General features: G+C 49.5%; 1 protein-coding gene across 1 annotated transcript in view; it reads left to right on the top strand.

Annotated features, from left to right (window-relative positions):
- Positions 1-750: 750 nt before the first annotated feature.
- The window catches only part of FAT2 (FAT atypical cadherin 2), a 56,581-nt gene continuing 33,324 nt past the window's right edge, over positions 751-24,007 (top strand). The window contains exons 1-4 of the mRNA XM_032124591.1: positions 751-1,076; positions 12,675-15,960; positions 16,372-16,686; positions 23,163-23,224. Of these exons, the coding sequence (XP_031980482.1) occupies positions 12,696-15,960; positions 16,372-16,686; positions 23,163-23,224 (3,642 nt within the window). The 5' untranslated portion in view covers positions 751-1,076; positions 12,675-12,695. The remainder of the gene's footprint in view (positions 1,077-12,674; positions 15,961-16,371; positions 16,687-23,162; positions 23,225-24,007) is intronic.

The raw sequence follows: 24,007 nt of genomic DNA on the forward strand, positions 1-24,007 counted from the left end.
ACCTAAAGCTGAATATTCGTTTCCCATGTTGAGAACTACCCCTGTATCTGTTCAAACCTCACTGCAATCTAAAGGGGGAATGTTAGCATTTACTGGGGTTTGGGGTGGAAAGGAGAGGAGGAGGCAGAAGCAGACTGGGACAAAGAGGACTGAAGAAGGGTCCATGTCCCTTCACCTTGGTCCAGCCCTGAACAACTCCCCCACAGTCAGGATGCTCTATTTGTACAACAAAAATCCCCCAAAGCTCCTGCACGGTGTCCGGTCTCCCCACACTGCCATCTCTCCTTGCTGCCTCCCTTCTCTTCCCTCTGCCTCCTGCCTTTTCAGGACAGGACCACCTTTTCATCCTCTCCCTGCTGCCTGTGCAGCATGGAGCACCCTGGGGCTTCTTGGCGGCAGCCGAGGTTTCTGGGGGCTCCCCCAACCCAAACAACAACAACCACCTTCAAAGTGCCTCTCGCATGCAGCTGCTCTGAGGGCAGATTCAGGTTTCCCCCACCCCCTTCTCCCCATTCCTCCTTACAACACCCACCTGGCAGATAGTTAAAAACAATCTTTGAGTTTTTCAGGTGTGTTGGAGGGATTTACCTGACATATTCCACCAGCCCACCACCCCAACCCCCCCCCCCCCCCCGTGCAGTTGAGGTCCTGGATTTCATGGCAATGCTAGTTAATCTAACAGTAAAAAGCGCTGCAATTATTTGGCTCTAAGGCTTGGGTCCTTGCCCAGCTCTGACACACGCACACATACACACACACACAACTTCACTTCTGCAGCGAGGGAGCGGGCGATGCCTCTCCTCCTCCTCCTCCTCCAGCCCATCACGGAAGGGCTGGCGCTCCTGCGAGCCAGTTCCACCCCTCGCAACTTTCTCCTTCGCTGCTCCCGACCGGTGCCGCCGGAGTTTTAGCCGGCAAAACCCCTTCTTGCAGGAATTTCTCGGAGCCCTCTCCTCTGATCTGCAAGCACCATGGACCCCCGGCAGCCAGCGAAGTGCTGCTGCGGGAGAGGATTTTCAGCGGAGGGAGCAGAGAGGCAGTAAACTTCAGGAGAGGTCTCTCTCCTGTTGCAACAGGTAAGGCACGCTGCTAGCCGGTGTGGGGAGCTGAAATGACTCAGGGAGCAGTCTGTGCAGCATGGATGGAGGAAGGCATGGAGGATGCAGAGATTTACTCGTGAAACTGCTTTTGCACGTGAATAAATTTCGCTGGAAGCAGCTTCCTCCTACAGAGAGAGGTTTGGGATGCAGAGCTCTTCGTCCCTTCCTCCCTTCTGGCAGCCTTAGCATGGGGCATATGGAAGGAGGCAGGAAAAGCTTCATTCGTGTTTGCATCTGCTCTTAGCTGGGAAGCTTCAGCAGGCTGCAGCCAGTGCAAGCAGGTGGGCTCCAGGTATCAAAGGCGAAAGCGACGCTGCAGAGCAAGGCAGGTGTGGAGGGACTGAGCAGAGAAGCACTCCAGGTGTCTGAATGGGGCAGGATTTCTGCAGGGAGTGAGCTTGTGCTGGAGTAAGTGGATGAGCTGGGGCAGGAGCAGTGATGGCGTCTGGCTGTAGGCTCAGCTATTGGCCATGTACAACCCCACTAACCGGGCTGAGGTGGAACCACTCCAAACTCTGTCCCCACATGCCCTGTTAAGCCACTTCCACTGTCACCTCGAACTGGGCTGTGCCTTGGGGATCCCCGAGTGCAGTCACAGCGCTGGTGTTTCCCAGCCCAGCTTCCCTGTACACTCAGGTAAGAGCTCCTCACCTGCCCTTGTCCCCCTCCACGATGGGCAGCAGAGCCAGGGAGCTGAAGCCAGAGCCACCGTTTGTATCTCTGCACCTTTGTTCACTGTCAGGTGCCTTGTGACAAGATGAAATCCCACAGCAAGCCCAGTCCCACTTCAGGGCGTGCAGGAACTATTTCCTATGTACATGTGCAGCACTGATAAAAGAGGTGGAAATACAGGGAGGGAGGCCTGGGCACTTGGAGCCAACGGCGCCCTTCCAAACTGCAGTTATCAGCTAATCAGCCTCCCGGGGAACTGAAGGCGGACTCGGTGGAGCACAGCACTCCAGAGGGGCAAAGATCAGCGGTCACGCGACTGGGGTTGCTTCAGAGAAAACCCTTAAAAAAAGCTGTTGCTCCTTTGCGTTTGTGGCTGCGGAGGGCTGAGAGTTTCCAGCATGTGTGGAAATTCAGGCTGTGTGGTGGTATGAGCTGGGCAGGCTCTGCTGGGCAGGTAGGGCTGTGGCCAACTGGCTCCTGCTTCGCCCAGGGTGCCCTGGATCCCGGCAGGAGGACATGGAATGCTCTGTGCCCCCTATTCCGGCACTCAGAGGGCCAAAGAGCAGGCAGGGGATGTGTAGGGAACTGCCGTGGCTCTCTAGGCTGGCGGCTAGAGAGACCTGGGAGGTTATCGGAGCTTCGGGACGGAAAGCAAACAGTCTGTATTGGGCTCCTGAGGAAGGCTGGGCTGTCTCGGTATTCGAGACAGCAAACTCTCCGGGCTTGGTATTGTGTACCTTTATCATCTCCTAAAATGCAGCGCACTTCACCTTACCGGGAATGGTTCGGGGACATCCTCGTGTCTGGTACGGGGTTGGGGTTCCTGCGGGTCTGGGCAGGGGAGAGGTCTCTAACCCAGCCGGGGGGTTCTGTCTCTGCTTCTCCCCATCTGCCTATTGTGCTCCGGCATGCTCTGTAACATTCCCAAAATGAGCCCAACTGCCCTGCCTGTGGAGGAGAGAGCGCAGCAGGACCTGCTCTTCTCCCGAGCCTTTCCCGTAGCTACAGCTCACACCATGGATGCATTTCAAACCCTAATGTTCTCAAGCCAGTGCATCTCCCAATCCTGCAAACAAACAAGCATCATTCATGTACGAAGGGAGAGTTCAAAGGAGGCACAACACCTGGAATCAGACATCTGTTAGGAACTAATGCATTTTGCATCCTGCTCTCCTGCCAATTGCTCCAAGGCAAGTCCTACAGGATTGTTCCAGCTACCTCCATGCTACAGCAATGGCATTCCCTGCTCCGTGCACCTCGCTTTGTTTCTTGCCACGTGTGGAGCATGCAAGTGCAGCTGCACCTCGAGCAGTTAGCAGTGGGCTTCCTCCTGTACCATGGACAAACATAAGAGTATTAAATACCCCTGAGCCCTTTTAAATTTTTCAAACTGGGTTGGCAGCATGGATGCTGCATTGTCTACTAACAAGCTGATTTGCTGAGCAAGCAATTTTTCCTCTAACCACACTTTTTCCTTGGTAATGAGGCAGGTACTGGTTTATGAGCAAAGAAACTTTCTTTCCTAATTCTTGGAAGTAGGAGCTCCAGGGAGGGGCAGGCTGTTAGGAAGGTTTGTAGCTCAGAAATGGACAAGCAACAGGATTGAAACAAACCAAAGGAAATAGTTTCTTTTTCTATACAGAGAGCATAATTAACTTGTGGAATAAATTGCCACAGGATATTGCTGATACCAAAAGTTCTATTTGGCTTCAAGCAAGGTTTTGATCCGTTTGGGATGGATGGCTCCAGTGAAGGTTTTTAAATGCAACAGCCCAAGATCAGCCATGTACATGCACTAATGCTGAAAAGTGGGAGAAAGAGCAGGTTACCTGAGCCTTCTTTCTTATGCTCCTCCACTAAGTAATCAAAACTGCCCATTTTGGGGCAGAGAATAGAGAGGTAGCCAAGCAGGGCTATTTTGATGCTCTTACATTGTGTGACTATTTTTGAGTGGCTGTACATTGGATAGATGCTGTGACTCAGGCAGGCTGGGAGGTGCTGGTTATGCCATGAATAGATACTCCATATGGCTCAGGTTGACAGGGACACTCTGTGCCCAGCCTGGTTGTCACAGGTGCTCCAAGCAGTGTCCCTGTGCCACTGCTGGCTCCACAGAGGTGCTGCAATGGCAGGAGATTTTAGAAGTCTGCTTCCAGCAGAGTCCGGAGCAGGAGGGAGTGAGCAGTGCTGGGAGCATAATGAGAGCTGACAAGGACACACTGTGGCAATGAGACCAGCCTGGGCAAACGCGTCTGTCCCGGGGGTTAATCTTTTCTCCGGGGAAACCCTGAGCTCCCCAGGGCACAGGCTGGCCTTGCAGCAGCTTGTGCAGCGCTGTGGACACAGCACAGCAGGTGGGTGGCTGTGGTTAGGTCTGGGAGCTGAAGGTTTTCTATCAGTTTGCAGGTATCCCTTTGCATTGAATAAATGTCTGCTGCAGGGAATTTTTGTGGCGCAGCTACTGGCGTCCTGGCCAGCCATCCTTTTACGAGGGAGGGTCATGCCCTGATTGTCTCGTTCATTTTCTGTCCTCTGTGTCCTTACGCTGCCTCCAAACACAGGAAAGGGACGGGAAGGAGCAGCACAAGGCAGACAGATGGCAGTGGAGTGAGAGAGGCTGCAGGCAGAGCAGAAAGCTGCTCTCCGTGCTCACCTTCGGGCAGCAGAAGGGAAAGACCAGCAGGGTGCTGGGCAGGGGAAGGAGAAGATCGTCAGATGAGTGCAGGGACAGGTCTGCGGGTGAATGAGAATTGCCGGGCAGGAGGGAAAAGGTGAGGGAGGAGCACGGTGGGCAGGGCTGTGCTGCAGGGCAGACAGAAGCCTGTCCTGCTGAGCGCTGGGGCTCCTCACCTGCATCCAGCCGGGCACAAGGTCCCTCACGCAGCTCTTCGTGCCAAGGTGCTCTTGGGCTCCTTCCCAAAGAATTTTAGCGATTTTAGGATAACATGTATGCTCCTCACAGGGAATCACAGAAAGGGCACTGGAGGACTACCAGCACTCAGGGGATGAGGGCAGTGGCCTCATGACCAACACCAGGTGGAGTTAAGGTGAGCATGAGGACTCACAGGGTCAGAGCCCCTTCAAGACTGGGAAGAGCTGCTGCTCTCACCAGGCCGGGGTGAACTGATCCCTGTTTGGATTTACAGCTCTGGTGGGTCAGATGGAAGTTGTGTTCTGGGACCTCAGCTCTCCCAGCTCTGCAGCACCTAAGTAAACAGCTGTTTTGTGAGCAGCAGAATTCATGAAGCTTGGTTGCCTGCGGCGCTCCCTCTTGTGTGGATTCTCTGATGTCTAATAATTGGGTTGGGCTCACATTAGAGCTTTTTCTTCCAGCTGGGAGTCCTAATTTGGATTTCTCTCCTCTCTCCTGCTACTTTTCACAAGCTTGTGCAAACTCCTTTCAAGTCTTTACCTATCTGGTTAAATTTGGTTGAAGCTGGCCAGTGGATCTGAAAGGTAGCAGGATTGACAGTATGGTCCCACACACCAGCTTCCCTCAGCAGTCTGCAGACAGGGGAATGGTTATCAATGTAAGATAACTTGCATCCCATGCATGAGGAAAAAAGGCTCAGTATGAGTTTTGGCAGGAGAAAGCAATGAGAGAAGATTCCTTGTGGGCTCTCACAGCTAGTTTGCAGTGACTGAGGTATGTGGTCCTTGGTGCTAAAAAGCCTCATGGCAGCTGAATCACAGGGTGAGTGCTGCACAGTCCCAGCAGCAGCAGAGTTGGGGCACACTCATGTGAGATCCTGGCACGCTCCACCTGGCTCTTGTGCCAACATGTTTGGGCTGCTGCAGTGTGGGGCCCAACCCCACGGCCCCTCACACCCTGCCTGGTGAGCAGCTCCCACCAAGACCCTTTCCTACCAACACTGCCCCTTCTCCAGCCCCCAGGGCTGTTTCTTGTGCCAGGTACCCCATTTGCATGAGAGCCACCAGTGGGATGTGCTGTCTCCTTCCTGTCTTCTGGCTGTCATAGCTGCTGTCCTTGTCCACCCCTCAACATTTCCCTGGTTATCTGTGCAGTGGCAGCTTTTGGATCATAAGCAGGATTTATCCCCTGGCTCCCATAACTGGGGAGAGCAGAGAAAAGACATTAGGAATAATGCATAAGAATGCTTCCCTCTTGGCACAAGCAAGTCCACCTCCCTGATGTCACACTTTGCCTGGGATAGGAGCCAGCAGTTGGCACTGCAAGGTTCCCTCACCCCCCAGACCCTACTGAGGGCTCTGGAGCTGTTTGATTAATTCTTGCCCTAGAATGATGTTGCAGTGCCGAGACAGAGAGAGATCATTGACCCTCACAACTCTATGGAGAGTTCAAGCCTGTTCTAGTTCTCCTGTGCCTAACAGGTGAGCTTACAGCAATGACACCTCAGCTAGGTGACAAATCTGAGCCAGGCCTGGGTGTTGGCAGCCGTACAAAATCCAGCTCTCCCTGGATTTCTCACAGAGCAGTGGACAGAAATGCACATTACAGGTGGAAAGACAGCAAGAGAAAACCTTTGCCTTCGTGTACACTGATGCTCTTGGACAGAGGATGGCTTGGAGGCAAAGACACACAGCACCTGCTTGCTCCAGGGCAGTAGGAGCTGCATCAGGGCACAGCCGAAGCCCCGAGGATGGGGGAATGGGTGAGATGTCCAAGGGGGAAGGGGGTGAGTGGCTGGCTGGAGGAAGCCACAGTAAGATGTCATGGAGCAAGGTGCCTTTAGAGCCAGTCTGGGTCTGAGCATGCAGCCTGTGAAATCTGGCAGTGACAGAGGTGGCAAAAGCATCCAGCTGTAATGAAGGGAAGGAGGAGTTGGACATCAGAGTAACTAAATGCTTCCCAGATACCCTTCCCATGTGGAAGGCCATCCTGCCCTCTCCTCTCCTGCTCAACTCATCCTTGTCTTGCACCACTCAAGGGACAGCATCCCACCCTGTTCCCACTGTCAGCCCTGAAGGGTGGTTGTTGGCAGGACCCCTGGCAGGTCCCCTGGCCATGGCAGACCAGGCCTGGGGAAGGCAGGGCTGCCTCAGAATGGAGCATTTTTACCAAACCCTGCAGCAATACACAGAAAAAAGGCTGTCTCTGCCATATCTCCCAGCCTGGTCCCAGACTGCCCCACAGAACTCAATGTCTCACAGGCTTCCCTCAAACTCCTTCAAGGGAGTCTCTCTTCCACCAACCCCGCATAGAGGCTGCCTATCCAAGCTCCCTGGGGTACCCAAACCCCCCAGGGTTAAAGCACCTGCCTGGTTTGGCTGGGGGATGATGGAAGGAACATCTCTGTAGTGCTTTAGGACTGTGCCTGCTCTGCTCAGGGACATTTGTGTGACCCCCTGCCATGCTGGGCAGGCCAGGGAAAGAGTCACTGCTCTGCATGCCAGCATGAGACTCATTAATCCCACGGCTTTCCGTGGCTCTGCAGCTGAGGAGCCCTCGGTACAGCCCACCCCAGCAGTACACAGCTGCTTTACCCCCAGGAGCAGAGCTGAACCGTGACAGGGTCATGGCGCAGGTCTGGCGCTGCCACTCACTGCCATGACAGGATTTCAGGGGACTCTCCAAGCAAGGGCAGCCTTTGGTTGTAAAAGGCACGTGCACCGGGTTCTACCTGAGCAGCCACCTCGCTCCAGGCTGTCCAGCAACCTGGAAACAATTTCCAAAACTCTGTCCAAGCCATTCAGGGATTGGAAAGTCGACATGGGGAAGGAACAGCCCAGCCGTGCCTGGATGGAATCTGCAAGTCCAGCAGAAAGCTGCACCCACACTAACACAGCCCCCAAGCAGGCTGGTGCAAGCAGTTCTGCACACATCAGCCCTAAGAAACCATCCACAGGCGCTGGAAAACCCCGAGATACATTGAAGAAGGAAACACCGTAACTTCAGGGGCTTTTTCATTAGTTTCTGGCTTTGTGTAGTACCTCCAGGATGTGTTTCTTCTGCTTCGCTGCAGAACCAAGCAGAGGCTGCACAACCAAATGCAGGAGCAGGATCTCCAAGGATGGGATGGTTTTGTTTGTTCTTTTTCGAAGCCCAAGAAAAAACAGTTTGAAAAATACCCATCTCCACAGAGAATTCAAACCCCACGGGGCTGTGAGCAACCATCAGAGAACTCCCCAAATGGAAAAGCACCCAATTCCCACTAAAATCACTGTGGCAGAGGAGAGGGCAAACATTAACCCAGCAGCATAATCCCCCTGGCAGGGTGTACAGGGGCTATTTCAGCATTGGGAAGCAAAACATCTCACACGTGGCTCAACACCGCGTCCATTTAACTCTGTGCCTTTGCAACACTGAAAGCCCAGGGACTGCTTTCTAGTTGATGCTATGTGGCAGGCAGCTGTAAGGATATTGCCCCACCTGTAGCTGAGCCCCTTCTGCTCTGCCAAGCCAGCAGAAGACAGTGTCCCATCTCCTATTACCTTTCCCAAAACCTTGCACCCACCATTTTATGGGATTTACTCCCTTTGCTTTCTGTCTCTATTTCACAATGACAGTTGAATTCTTTGTTAAACTGATTACTTGAACAGCCAATCTCATCTCCCGTCTTTCCCTGAACTCACTCTTCTTGCAGCCTCTGACAAAGATGCTGATGTGTTTGGAGGTGATTTGGCTTGTTCCTATCCTGGGGAAGAGGCTGTTTCTTGTAGTGAAGAAAAAACAGAGAAAATGGAGGGAGGTGAGGGAACAGAGCAAGAGAGGAAGAGAACTTGGTGTACATGCTGGCAAAAGAGTAATAGGGGAACAGTTGTCCTTATTTTCCAATGAAAATGATGATTTTTCTTTAATCTTCTGATCTCAAAACCTTGGGCCAAACCTCCACCACAGCTCATGACGGGAATGCTGCTCTGGGTGCACTCAGCTCTTGCTTTGTTTTGTGTTTTGGGTTTTTATTGCTTTTAAATGCTCCTCTTGAAGGGAATCAAAAGGAGGGGCTGGGGCCACACCTGCTTCCTGGCAGGCTGCAGCACTTTTCCATGATACAGCCAACAAACATAGCAGCCCACATGGTGCAGGAGACCCCTGGGAGGGCCCCCAGAGGACCCCCTGGCCATGCCCCAGCCACTCACCCCAGCTGGCCAGAATAGCCCCAATCCCTCTAAATCGCCCATCTCCGTGGCCTCCACACACACACACTTTGAATCTCAGCACTGTGTTTGTTCCCTCCTTTTAAGCCAACAGATTTGGGCATGTCTTTGACAGAGGTTCACAATTTGGATGTTAAATTTAGACGCGCGCTCAGGCTCTGATTAGAGATACACCGACTGTTTACTCGCTTTGCGGGGAGTTTGCATCTACAGGGCTGAGGGCGAAGCCCCCCGAGGCTCTCTGATCCTTGCCTGGTGATTAGGAAAGGAGGCTGAATCACTACATAATGATGCCCTGGTATTTCCCTCAGTCGGGAGCGTGCCCTACCTTCCACACTCCATCCCACCCATGGGCTTCCTCCAGCACTTCTACCTCCCCATGTGCAACCAGCTCCAGAAGGCCATGAAAGGGAGAAGTGGAGCACTCTGAGGAGTAGAAATAAATGATCCCATGGAATGGCATTTCAGAGGTAGGTGAGGGTGTTCAAGTGTTAGATGCTTGCAGCTGATCTGGCAGCCCTGAAGTGGGCATGGCCCTTGCCACAGGTCCCATGGATCACGCACTCATTACTGTCAGCACAAGAACATGGGGTAGCACAGCTCAGAAAAGCAGGAAGAATGGTTCTCTTCATCTGCATGAAAAATCTCTTTGCTTCACCCAATTTCAACTTGGAGATCCTTGAATTCCATGGCAAAGACCCCTGAGCTTGGCAGTGCTGCCCCTCCTTGGTAGCCATCTACATTTGGGACTAAGGGCCCATAAATTGATTTTTTTGCTGGTTTCATGCTATGCACAGCTTTCAACCCACAGAACAAAAGTCATAGAAATGCACCTCATTTCTGCTGGTTCATTGCTGTCACCTTCCAGGGCCAGTCCCAACAGGATTTTCCCTGGAGCTGAGCCAAGGGAGCAGTTACCCAGATTACCCCTCTTGTTCAGAGCACTGTCCCCTGTTTTTCTGTTAAGTTTCACCACAGCCTTTGATAATGTCCCAGTCCCACTTCTGGGTAGTTGTGCATTGTGAGTGGGGCATAAATAATTCCAGAAGCAGGAGGCAGAGCAGGGACAGGACAGTCATCTCCTGGAAGATCTGTTACACTTCAAATTGCACTAAAACCATGCTGGGGAAAGAGAAACAAGACCTTAGAGCATGATTGCTTCCCAGTGCAGCCTACTAAAGGAGAGACTCCAGGCTGCAGGTTGTAGGTGATTGTTTCCAGGCCCAGGGTGGGAAGTTGCTGTCAGGGAACGCAACAGAGACTCTCTGTGATACTGTTCAAGCTTTGAGCATGCTCCTGACACAAAGAGAAACTTTTAGACTTGAAAAGTTGATGGTGATGCCTCCTAGACAATTCTCCCTAAGTTTTGATGGTGTTTTTCAAAGTTTCAGATAATTTCCAGAGGAAATGAGGCTTCTGCCTCATGCCCCAGATGCACAGTCACTCTCCATCCCTCATAATAATAGCTGAAGCCATTGATTGCTTTCAGTCCAGCTTGTAATGGAGAGCACAGCTCTAAGAAATATTGAGGTCACAACAGGTTTTGCAAAATAATTATCTGGACAGAGGAGTAAAACCCTGCTAATACAGAGGAAAAAAACAGCAATGTAAGTGAAGCCCTTCTTAGATGTCAGGAAATACACAGGGAAGAGTGAGGTTAAGTACATTCCAGGAGAGATTCAGACGAAAGCTTGCATCTTGTTAAATGCCAGAAAACCCACTCCTTGCTCAAGGTTATCCTCCCATTTTGAATTGCTGGTGCCCAGGAAGGCATGTGCTCTGGCTCCTGCTTTTCTTGTGGTTGTGGAGTTCATAACGTCTCTGCTTTGTGGGTTCTCTGATGTCTTACGCGAGATGAGTTCACATTGCCGTTTCAGTACAATTCAATTAAAAAGTCAATTAGCCCAGATACAAAGCGATCGGCTTCATTAAGTCTGCTGTTCGTGGAACAGCTCTGGTTTTGTTGCGGGCTTGTTCTGCTGCCTTACTCCGCTCTGGATTGTGTGGATTACCCCGCTCCCAGTGCTCGCAGACACGCGCGCGCAGCCTGCGAACGTCTTCTCTCCAAGTTCAGCAGTTGAAAAAGTTGGAAGGGAGTAGCTCTAGGCAAGTCCCTGCATGCTGCACAGCTCTGAAGCACTGTTAAGCAACAAGCAACAAGCAGAGCTTTTAAGAACATGGTTTTCAACTTCTCAGAATGAGCCACATGCCTTTCTGGGTCACCCATCCCTGCCCTCCAAGATTTTCTTTAATTTTCAGCGCATTTGGGACTATGTTGTGTTTCCTAGAAGTGGAATGATGGCATGAAAAAATGAGTCTGAATTTTGTCACACCTGAATTTTGTTGATTTCTCTTCAACTTCTGGTAGTTTGGCTTCAGCTTCAAACCATTTGTTTCAAAAAGGAAAGACCACAGAGATATTTTTGGATGGTTGGCATCTTATTTAGCAAGGGGAGAAGGATTTGAAGCAAATATGAAACTTACAGCTTTGTATTTATCAGTAATTAGATACCTCAGTGAGAGAATGTGACACATACTGTTAGTTGGGCTCTAACAATTTGTTCCTAACATTCAACTTGAGTTACAAATTGAACTAGTTCTGGCTCTTAAAGAGATGAGTCTTGAAAAAGTGTCTGGAAAAACAAGTCTTCCCTGTTTAAATTAGGAATGTGCCAAATGACTGGCAGGTACTTGATATATAATTTAAATTTAAAACAGGAAGAAACAGTTCTAGATAAAGATCTCTTAGGATATCTAGGGGAAATATATGCACCTATATTTAGCTTATCCCTGGTTTCAACCCCTAACTGCACACACAGCAGCACGCACTTAGCTTTTGAAAAGAATGGGCCTTGATCCTTTAACAAGCTCTGCAAAGCTCCCTAATAAAGTTACATCCCTGTTAATCACATGTGTGCTCCCCAGTTCCTTTTTGATACACCTTGTGCACAAAGATAAACCGTGGAGCCGCAGATGCTCGGGAGTTGTTAGAGAAGGAAGCTGATGGCGGGTGGTCATGGATGGCAGATCCTCCTCAGGAATCCTGACCCTGGGGCTTTGCCATGAGAAGGCAGGAACCAGAGACATTACTCAAGGGCTGAGGGTGACATGGGCAAAGTGTCTTGCTGGAAACCTTCAGTGAACATAGAGGAGGCAACAGGATCAGGCCTATGAATTAGAAGAACTTTGAGGTAACTGAGACACGGCTTGACTAGAAACTGAGTGAAAGCTGTTGGAAAGGCCACACCGTGGAGGTGCACATTCAGAAGGAATTTATACGACATGACATCACTGCTGGGGAAGGACAACACATCCTGTAGCACAGGGAGAGAAAAGGGAAGACAAGCCACGGAGAGGCACATAAAGCAGTTTGTATATTGACTCTCAAAAATACTTAGCAAAAACTTGTGTGGAGAGAGAAGTTAAGATGGAGAAGGGAGGCTGGAGAAACAAAACAAGAGGGAGTTTGGATTGGGGGTGGAGGGTTTAGATATGCTGTTTGACTTGGGAGAAGGCAGAGTGAAGGGAGAGCAAGATTTTTCACAGAATAGCAAGTCAGCCTGATCAGAGCATCTTGCATGACATTGCACATTTTGCCCTCCATAAGGGCAGAAACTGAAGCAGAAAAAGTGAACAAATCTGAGCCGGCATAGGGATGTGGGAGGACGCTGAGACGGAAGGAAGAAGAGCTGAGCTAACAACTGCATCAATAAAGGTCAGGGTAGAAAGAGCAGGGAGGTGAGGCTGAGCCTATGCAGACTTTCCTCTGTAACACACTGACCTTAATGAGAATTACCAGTGTTCTTCCTTTGACACCTGCAGGGCTCAAGGAGACACCACACCATGGAAATCTCCATCAGGAGGCACTTGCTGAGTGTTGCTGTTTTCCTGATGCATTGTGTGGTCCACAAGGCAAGCTGTGAGAAGGGCAACACTTCCCCTCTGCACTTCACCCACTTTTTCTACAATGCCACCATCTATGAGAATTCAGCCCCCAAGACCTACGTGGAGAGCTACGTCAAAATGGGTATCTACAAGAAAGACCCTGAGTGGGACATCAGGTACAGAATAGCGTCTGGGGACAACACTGGTCTGTTTAAAACAGAGGAGCACGTGATTGGGGATTTCTGCTTCTTGAGAATAAGAACCAGGAGCAGCAACACAGCACTTTTAAACCGTGAGGTCAAAGACAGTTACATGTTAATAATCAAGGCCACAGAGAGCACCTTTGCCTATGAAGCCTGGGCCAAAGTCTTGATCCATATTCTGGACAGAAATGACTTGAAACCTCTCTTTTCACCCCCCTCCTACAAAGTGTCCATCAGAGAAGACACTCCTCTAAAAACAGTGGTCAGCATGCTCAGTGCCACTGACGCTGACGCTGGCCAGAATGCGGAGTTCTACTATGCCCTCAACACCAGGTCCAACCTATTCACCGTGCACCCCACCACAGGGGCAGTTATGGTCACAGGCAGGCTGAACAGCACCCATCGAGGCAGGCATAACCTGCAGGTTTTGGCTGTGGACAGAATGAGAAAGATCATGGAGGGGAATGGCTTTGGGAACTTGGCCAGTCTCACAATCCAAGTGGAGCCATCTGCCAGGAAACCCCCCTCTATCTCCTCGGTGAAGGTGACATCACCTGACTCAGACGAAGACTTTATCTATGCAACTCTCTCTGTAGAAAGTGGTGACTCAGAAGCAGGGATTGATTCAGTTGAGTTTGTGGATGGAGATCCGGGAAGACATTTCAAAGCCATCAAATCCTACTGTGGGAGCACTGAGTTCGTGATTGTGTCAAACAAAGAGATAAACTGGTTACTTTACCCATTTGGTTTCAACCTCAGCATGCAAGCCAAGGACAAGAGCAAGCCACCACTCTTCTCTCCTGTCAGAGCTGTCCACATACCTCCCTCCAAGTATGTTTCTGCCAGGTTTGAGAAAGACGTGTACCGGGTCCAGTTCAGTGAATTTTCCCCAGCTGGAAGCCAAGTTGTTATGGTGAAGATCACACCAGTTTTCCCAAATCTTAAATATATTTTGAGACCTACTTCTGACAGCGCAAGCTTTAAGATCAATCCTCGCACTGGACTGATAACTACAGTCAGAGCAATGGACTTCCATGAGCAGTCTAGTTTTGAGCTTGAAGTTACAACCAGTAACAGTCACACATCCACAACTGTTATCGTTGACATCACTGACTGCAACAATCACGCTCCAAGTTTTACTCAGTCTTCGTACCATGGGGCTTTTGATGAAAATGTTCCTCCTGGTACCAGTGTCTTAACAGTAAGGGCTACAGATGAAGATAAAGGAGACAATGGCTTTGTCACCTACAGCATAGCCAACCAGAAATCAGTTCCCTTTGTCATTGACCCCTATTCTGGTGTCATTTCCACCTCCAAGTCGATGGACTATGAGCTGATGCAGAGATGGTACCACCTGCGAGTGTGGGCATCAGATTGGGGCTCACCCTTCCGCCACGAGACAGAGGTGTACGTCTCCCTCACGCTGAGCAATGTCAATGACAACGCTCCTGTGTTTGAGAAGGCAAGCTGCAGTGGCACCATCCCACGGGACTTTCCAGTTGGGAGCCCTGTGGCCACAGTCTCTGCAATCGACAGTGATGAGCTGCAGCATATCAAATATGAAATCAAGTCTGGCAACGAGTTAGAGCATTTTGAACTGAATCCCATCTCTGGAGTAATATCCCTTAGAATATCTCTGCGAGATCTTCCTTCTGAACAGCCGCTTTTCTACTCTTTGAAAATAACTGCGACAGATGGAGAGAACTACGCTTTGCCAACATCTGTAAACATCACTGTGGTCAGCCAAGGTCTCCCCGTCAAAATGCAGTGTGAGGAAACAGGAGTCTTGAAGCAACTGACAGAAACCATCATACACTCCATCGAGTCTCAGTCTCAAGGGCATGGGCAGGATGATGAAATGTCTCCGAACTTGCACCTTATAAACCATAATGCTCCTAAGTTTGATGACAACTTTTCACGGTCTATTGATATCATAGAGACTGTTCCGATCAACTCAACTATTGCTGACCTTTCAGCTATTGATCCTGACACTGGTTTTAATGGAAAATTGGTCTATGTGATCTCAGATGGAAATGATGACAGCTGCTTTACCATTGACCTGGAATTGGGTCTCCTTCAAGTCCTTTCTCCTTTAGATCATGAACAAACCAGCTTCTACATTCTTAACATTACTGTGTACGACCTTGGCACACCACAAAAATCATCTTGGAAACTATTGGCTGTGAATGTGTTGGATACCAATGATAATACTCCTAAATTCCCTCAAGGTGCCTATTGGGTGGCAATACCAGAACATGTAGCAGCAGGGACAACAATAGCTCAACTGAAAGCAGAAGATGCTGATACAGATGACAATGGGAGAGTAAAATACTCTCTCCTAACCCCCACAGACAAGTTTGCCATTAACAGTGTCACTGGAGAAGTGACGGTTACAGGTGCTCTAGACAGAGAACTGTGGCCTTGCTATGTGCTGAAAATAGAAGCTAGGGACCAGCCCAAAACAGGCTTCCAGCTGTTCTCCGTTGCAGACCTCATTGTGACTCTGGAGGATGTAAACGACAACACCCCACAGTGCCTCCCAGCCATCAACAGTGTGAAGGTCCCCGAAGACCTGCCCGTGGGGACCATTCTGCTGTTTCTGGAGGCTTTTGACCCTGACGCTGGCTCTGGTGGGGAGGTGAGGTACAGCCTCATTAACAATGAGGAGATGATGTTCCATGTGGATAAGCTGACTGGGGCGCTCCGTTTGGAGAAGGAGCTGGACTATGAGAAGAGGGACTCTTACAATCTAACGGTGCAGGTCAGTGACGGTGGGAAGCCCTTCTCTCGCTCTTCCCTCTGCCACCTGGAAGTGAACGTCACTGATGTCAACGAGAACTTGCACCCACCACGCTTTGCCTCCTTTGTCTTCAAAGGCTGGGTGCAGGAGAACAGCCCTAAGGGCACGTCGGTGATGATGGTCACGGCAAAGGACATCGACAGGGGCAAAGATGGAGAGGTTCAGTATTTCCTCCGAGAAGGCACTGGCCTGTCCATCTTCCGCATCGAAAAGGACACAGGTAAGGACATCTTAATTTAATAGTGTACCTTGAAGGCTTAAACTACCTGCTGTGTTTGGCCTGGCTGTTCGCGTTGTTGAATGCATTCAAGCCTTTCTTGCTTGTGCGGGGTTATACTAAGTCTATCCCTGTATCTGGGTAGGAACAAGCAGGGGTTTTTCTCCTTAAAATAATGGCAAATCAATGTCTGTCCTCCCCAAAAATACTGAGATGTTCTCTTTCACTTGTGTAACAAAAATGACCCTCAGCACAAGCAAGCCCTCAGCTTCCACACAGTCTCACAGCCAGACACGGTGGGTGCTAGAATTCGTGTCTGCAGCAAAGAGCAGGAGGCAGACTTGAGACACAGACTGCTCTGGCATCATGGACTGGTTTCCTTAAATCCCTCACAAACACTCTCTGTCCTTCTAGGCACCATACGGACCATAGGATCACTCGACCGAGAGGCAACGTCTCACTACTGGCTGACTGTGCTAGCCCTTGACCAGGGAACAGTTCCTCTGTCTTCTGTGACTGAAATTTATATTGAAGTTACTGATACCAATGACAACCCACCTCAGATGTCCAGACCTGTCTTCTATGCCTCTGTGATGGAGAATTCCCCACCAAATACATCTGTCCTTCAGCTTGATGCCTTCGATCCGGACTCTAGCTCAGAGGGAAGACTGACTTTTCACATCCTAACTGGAAATCCTCAAGGACTCTTCACCATTAACCTCATTACAGGTAAGACTGACCCAGCTCAGCATCTGTTTTTTAGGCTTCCAAGTACCCAGAGGATGTTACATATTCAGTGTAAACAGCCCACACAGTTGCCTTTGTCACACCTTCCTCCTGCAGCAAAAGTCCCAGTCTCCAAATACACTCTGTGGGGGGCCTGAGGATTGAAACCCTCAACCTGAGGGCTGCGATTTGCATCCAGATGGCTCTTAGAATGACACGAATGTGCTACTTTCAAAGCCCTGAACAGCACCAAGCAGTTGTTTTTAATCTTCCCCCTTATAAACAACTGGCCTGTTGCACAGCCTGAGCCAGGCAACACCCTTCTGGAGGTGACTGTTCCTGAGACAGACCCAGGCAGGATTAACGAAAATGAATTCCACTGCACTTAAAGGCTCCACCCATTCTCCAGCACTATTAATGTAGTAAGTGTAGTAAGCCTCCTCTGCCATCTTCCTAGACTGTATCTTTCATCTGAGGATTATTTACCAGATCTTCTAGAGCCATCAAAAACCCGCTGATATTTTGTGTAAACAGCTTCCTCAAACTATCCCAGCAGAGCTGACATTGGGCCAGTCTGGCAAGGAAAGCTGTGCCGAGCCCTTCACACCATCAGCTTCTGGGAGAAGAAGGAAGGGAGGGCACAGAGCCTGACTATGGGAGAGGATTATTGCATGACTTTGATCTCCTGCAGATGATAAAAGCAGTTCAGCTACTGCAGCGGGATAGAAGCTTGCTCTCAGATGAGGAGCTGGATGTATTGAAAAAGGCTAGAGCTGCTCTCAGCTACGTGTTACCAGTGGTGTAATGGCTCTCTGGCAGTGTTCTACAGCTGGCTAGGAGGGGAATGGAAGAAAGAAATTAGTAGTAGTAGTAGTAGTAGTAGTAGTAGTAGTAGTAGTAGTACTAGTATGAAACACTAAAATCCTTTTGTCACAAGAACCTCACAGGGTGTATTTACATGACACTGTATAAATGCACCTGGAGATGTCAGCTAACTGTGACCACTGCTGCCCACAGCTGTAGTTGTCTGCGCTGCCAGAAGCTTTTTAGCCTGGTCAGGACATTGCTCTGCATCCAACTTTCCCACATAATCCAACCAGCTATGCACAACCCAGCCCTGGGACAGCTTGCACAATGTGGGGTTCTGCAGAAATGTTCCTTCAGAAGCCTTGTTGCATAAAACCACTGCCTTTTCAATGGGATGTGGAGCAGGATGGCTATCAGGACACCAGGCTGGCTCTCCTCATCAGCTGAGCAGCCATGCACCCTGCAGGAAATTCAGCCTAATTTATGCTGCAGGCAAAGCTTTCACCTCAGTGTGAGTGCAGCCCTGCAAAGTCACTCATGTTCCATAGCAAAATGAGTGACCCTGGCAAAATCCAAATGTTTGCTAATGAGACACCTCACCTCTAAGCCAACCCATTAATCCCCATTTTAGACAAAAAAAGCTCTCTCAGGTATGAGTCATCTCCTCTCCATCTCTCCCTATACTCAGGTGATTTGGGTGAGAAGAGTGATAAGTTTGTCAGTTCTGAAAGAAACCCATGGGCTGATCTTATCTCTTGGACAGTTGCTGGAGGTCTCTTCTTTAAACCCTGAGCTTGGAGGTTGTTTAAGGTCCTGCTTCCAAGCCTGATGAGGATTCAGTTATCCATTGTTTTACTTGCATGTCACCCAAAAGAACCTATAATTACCTGTGAACATTGGCATAAACGGAGCAGTTATTCCCTCATGTTTACAGTATCTAAAGAGAAGTCTGCTGCTGCTGCTGCTGCCAGGAGCAGTATCACAGCTTGTCTAACGTTCAGGGCTTTAGGCAGCTTGTTGGAAACTCAGTGGTATTTCCATTCTGCAGGCTAGTTGCTCCATTAAGTAGAATAAAACAATAATCCTTGGTGTCAGCTTGATAGTGCAGCACTGGAAGATGAACTTCTGGTCTTTCAGAGCCTGGTCATCCCCATTAGTGCAGGATTGTATTCAAAAAAAAGAGGGTTATCCCAGTCCAGGGCAGAAGATTGTGATCAAGACATCTCTTTTTCTCCTATCCCACATGGTCATTGTCATCAAAGGACAAATAAATCACACTGGCACTGAAATAAGCCAGAGCACAAGAGGGCCAGAGGTCAGTCTGGGTCTCTCCTAGGTAGGACATTCCTGGTAGTGGCCTCTTGGCAAAGGGAGAGCAGGAGGAGGGGGAGGAAGCTTGTTCTCATCCTGTGTCCTGATAGGAATGGAGGTCCTGATGTAGTGCTACAACAGGAGTATCTACACCCAGAATAACCCTACAGAATAGCCCTGGATAATCATTTAGGGCACAGTGGCACACTATTGCAAGTAACCTAATTCTGCTCCTGGTTCTGTGTTTGATCCAGTACCTTGACACGGGGGTGGATTGGCCAGTGGAGACATAACCAGCAAGGCCCCTTGACTTCTCCTGAGGCCTTGCAGGGAACCAGGAACGGCCATGGTAACTGTCCTGGGCATCTCCAGCATCCCCAAACTACCACAGAAAGGCTCTAAGATCTTCCAGCTCTCATTTCCTAAAGAGGGTGGAGAGAAAGGGGGAAAATACATGAAAGGGTAATGAGAAGAGGGAGCAAAACTGAGCACTGAGATGAAAGCTCTGTGCCATTGGCGATGGAATCTCTCCAGCCCAGCCTGGCAGCTGGTGTGGAGCAGTGTTTGTGGGAGACAGGGATAGATAGCTGCACGGAGAGATGGACAGATAGTAGGGTTTGGGGTATTCTTCTGCTGGAAACGTTTTCAGCTTGTTTTGTGCAGGGTTTGATGTGAAGGGGGTTCGAGTCCAGACAGGACCAGGAGGAACTGGGAGGCCGTGGCAGGAAGAGTCAGGATGAAGCCATTCATCCTGCTGGAAGGCTGTTTGAAGAATCCTTTTACTTTGGATTATTTGTCTCCAGCTCTTACCTAGTGCTTGTTCTTCTGGTGTTTCTTGTGCTGTGTCAGTGTCCATGGGCTTCCCCAGGATGCCTGTGGTTCCCTGCATTTCTCTTACGAGGAAATCCTGCTCTTTAGGTCTGAGGGATGGCTGCATGGCTGCTCTCCAGATCAACATAACACAGAGCTGAGCATGGAGCAGTGCACAGCAGGGTCAGAACAAGAGGTGGGGTGGTAGGTGGAGAAGGAAAAAAAGGTTAAATGGAAGCAGGAGTGAGAAAAGAGAAAGAGAATTTCAGGAGAACAACCTCTTCCCTTCTCAGGCTCTTGTGAAAGCCTCAGTGCCTGCAAACCTGATTCTGGCTATTTTAACTATCTTAGATTTTCCCCCCTGCAGCAAGGGCAGGGGGCCAGCAACCTCCACCCCAGCCCTGTTCTTGCCAGCAGAAGTTATTATTATTTTTTGTTCCCTGACAACAATGCCCTGGTAATTTTGGTGCTCCTGTTCCAACATGACCAGCCTTCCTCTCTGCCCTTTCCAGGCAGCAAGCAGGAGAAAGGCAGACGATCCTTTCCCATTGCTGTGTGCAGACAGGCTGCTGGAGCACAGTCTGTGCCTGCCTGCATGCAGGCAACAGAAGGGACTGTTTCTGGACCTTCAGGTGGATGCAGAGCTTGGCTAATTGGACGGGTGTAATTAGGACCTTTGACAGTTTTGTTCAGTCTCTTTAGGATTCAGCAGAAACCTTCAGGGCCTCATGCAAGAACACAAATAAAGGACACCCACTCAACTCCGTCACAAGTCCCATGGGACAGGCTGGATGGGGTTTTCCAGGAGGGCAGGGTGCTGATAACTCACACACATGCACATGCACACACAAAACACTCATTAAAACTAAACATGCACTTCCCAGGCCTTGTAGTGGACAGCAGAAAGAACCAAGGAACTGTGTCCCCAGGCCACAAAAGCTGATGGCAGATCCCCTTTAATAACAGCTTCCACTTCCATTTTAGCCCTCTGGCCTCACAAGGTGTACAACCAAGCAGCAACAAATGAAAATGTGCATTCATTCCAGGGGGCTCCTCTCAGGAGTCGTGTGCAGTGTCCATCTCCCCACCTCCGGCTGCTCCGTGGCCATGTGAACGCTGCTGTCCGTTTGTGCATCTCGGCATCGCCCAGCATTGCGGCTCCAAACGGGAATTAGGGTGATTAACCCTAATTAATTAACCACAAGGGCTGTCAGATCCCAGGGCAGAGTGGTAACTGGCTCCAGAGGGGAGAACTGGGAGCCGCGGTTGGGCGCAAAGTAAGGGACAGAGTTTGCCTGAGGTCAGGAGGAGAAGCCAACCCTTTGCCTTGTGGCTCAGCAGATGTGAAGATAAACCAAAAAATTCCATCTGGTGAGACTCCCAGCTGGGATACAGTACAGGTTATGTGACAGAGAGCAGAGTCAGCTCTTACTCCCCAGGAGATCTGAGCATCTTCAGTGGTACAGACATTCAAGAGTGTCATAAAGTCCAGTTCATCTGCCTTCACTGCAGTCCTCCTTCTCCAGCACTAGAAAGCTGAGCTATGATTCTGGTTTTTTTCATTTTTTTCATTAAGTCATGAAAGAATTTCAGGGTGTGGCCAGGCAAATCCAGATAGTCACTTCAGAGTGGTTAAGTTCCCTTCCATCAGCTGGCATGCAGTAATCCAGTGCAAACAAGGTGTAAGTCTGCTGCAAGTGGATTTTGCAATCTGATAAACCAGAAACATCCCCAGTGTCCACATGGGTGTCAGGCAGCTCTCTTGTCAATATCTGTGTGTCCTGTGGGCTTGTTAGGCCAAGATTATGAAGCATTCCCTGAGGTAGCTAAAGTTCTGGGCTCAATAGCCAACCTGTTGGGACAGGAGCATCAGAGATCTCCGTGAACTGCTGCTGCAATTCCTTCTCCAGGCCCCCATTAGGAGAGCATTTCCATGAGTTTTGCTGTTAATGGACCCCTACAGCCTCTCACTAACCTGGGAAAGTTTTAAGAGCTCTAGTGGGCTCTCTGCTGAGTCCTCTTCACTTGCTGAGATGGTAAAAGGATGATTAGGGAGAGAATAAAACCACTATGACAGACAAGCAAACAGAATTTTTCAAGCCATCTTGTCATAACACATAAAGGAGTGTTGATTTATGATTGTAAAGGCATCAAATAAATGTTTAGCGCTGTGGCTGGTGCCAAGTGTGAATAATCCCAGAGAACAAGTGGAAACGGTGAACAATAGTCATGCTCCAAGCAGCTTCTCCTTGCTCCCTCCTTCAGCTGCTTTCCTGCAGCCATTTGAAGTTTTCTCCTGCCTGTCGTGCTCAAAAGCATGGTACAACTGAATACAATAGTATTAATTAAAGCTTTCTGGCCTTGGACCAGAAATGAGAGTTGAGGTGGGTTTGTGCAGCTGGGATTTACAAGTCTCCCAGGACACACAAGTTCACATGCTCACACCACTGCACATGCACAGGGCATCACATGCAAAGCATTTCCCAGGGTAGCATGAGCCTGGGTCACTGCTTGCTGTGCTCAGGGAAACTCACCCTGCCTTTTGTTGGTGTGAAGAAGCAGAACTTCCCTTCACAAGGAAGAGAAAGACCTTGATAACTGGGAGTGGACAAAAACACTCACAGGTGTCAGACTTGATGACTTTCAGGAGGTCAAACATTACATATACAATTTCCATCACTGGTAAAGCAGTTGTGAAAATGATCTAGAGCTGCTTTTCCCCAAAAGTGAAGAGTCAAGGCACTCTGCAATGATTGTTATGAAACCAGACATGGAAACAGAAGCCTCAATTCCATCCTTTCCACACTTGTGTCTACTCAGCTTAGTCATGGACAGGCCAAAAAGAGGCAATTATGATGATTTTGTTTCAACTCCAGTTTATTATAGCCACAGTTCCTCCCTCCTGCATCCATCCTATTCCCTGTGGTTAAACTGCTGTGTATTTTTCAGAAATCCCTCAAATATTGCAATTGTTGGAGGACTCATCCTGTCTCTCAGCATGGCTTAAATAATACACCAACATTATTACCGACCGTGTACCTTATTTTTAGCCCCAATGCATTTGTTCTAGCAGTTGAATAGAGGGTATTTCCCAAGACAGAAGACAAACTTTTGTCAAAACACTGTAAATTACAAAGAGCAAAGTTCAGCACAGGGAAAAGAGGAGTTGGGACTTGTTAAGAGGCCAGGCTTGTGCCAGCACATGCAGAATGTTTTTTACTTAGAGGCATAAGAAAAGTTTTGTTTTCATGGTCCTGCAGCTTTTCTCACCTAATGCCTTGCCAACCCTCAACTGATGCAGGCATCTGGTAGGTGTTCCCCTTCCTCCATGGTCTCTGTGATCAGAGAGCAAGAGCAACACCTCCACAGAGGGATTCACGCTGGGAGGGGATGGGTTACCCTCTGGGGGTATCTGTCTTTCTCCTCTGATCACAAAGGGAACCTGAAACGGGACAGGTGGGCAGGCTGATCTTGGGCATTGAGGGATCTGATCAGCCCTGGCTTTTCTTGCATGCTGAGTCTTGGAGCTCAAACGGTTTCTTTCTTGGCAGGTCTGATTTCCACGACTTCACGGCAGCTGGATCGAGAATACAAGGCTGAACATATCCTAGAGGTGGGTAATGATGATTGTAATTAGCTTTATTTACCTACAAGTGTATTAAGTCCTCAAAGAGCTTTCCTTGCAAGTTGGAGCACAGAGAAGGAATCTCATCCCATCAGCTCCCAACTGCTGGGAAACTTAATTAAATGGTGTGTGTTAACCCAAGAGACAGCTGCAGCAGTACTGTGGGGTTTATTATTTTCTTGCTGAAGACTGGAGCAAAAGTTCTGCTCTGGAAGCTGTGGGAATGCAGAAGAGGACTGGAACTGTTGTCTAGCAGGATGGTTTATACATTATGGGGGAAAGAGCAAGCCAGAAAAATCCACCCTTGTTTATCTCATTGTATCAGACATTGCTGTGTAGCTTTGGTCACCGGCCCCCATCCTCAGCTGCTCCCAGCTATGAGTATTCCCATCAGAGGGATCTGGAGGTTTTTGAGTCCATCGGGGTGATGGGGATAACACGTTTCTCTGTGCAATGCAACATGCTGTGAGCATGCACAGGCAGGGCAGGGTGAGGATGGCTGGTACCTCGCCAAACCATTGCAATATGAACATTTTCAGCAGCGTGATCTCCAATGACCAGCCTGACCCACTGCCCAGAGCAGCTGGGAGCAGGAGCCCTGCAAACTCATCCCCCTGTGCATGGACAGGCCCTGCACAGTGCCTGCTAGAGCCACCAGGCTTTGCCCTGCAGAGAGGAGCAGCACCTTTGAAAATGTTGAGATAAAATGCAGACCCACACAAAAACCCCTGGCTGAGTCATTGCCCACCAGGATGGAGGCTGGCTGGTCAC

The sequence above is a fragment of the Corvus moneduloides genome, chromosome 15 (genome assembly GCF_009650955.1).
Source record: "Corvus moneduloides isolate bCorMon1 chromosome 15, bCorMon1.pri, whole genome shotgun sequence".
In the NCBI taxonomy this organism is placed as follows: Eukaryota; Metazoa; Chordata; class Aves; order Passeriformes; family Corvidae; genus Corvus; species Corvus moneduloides.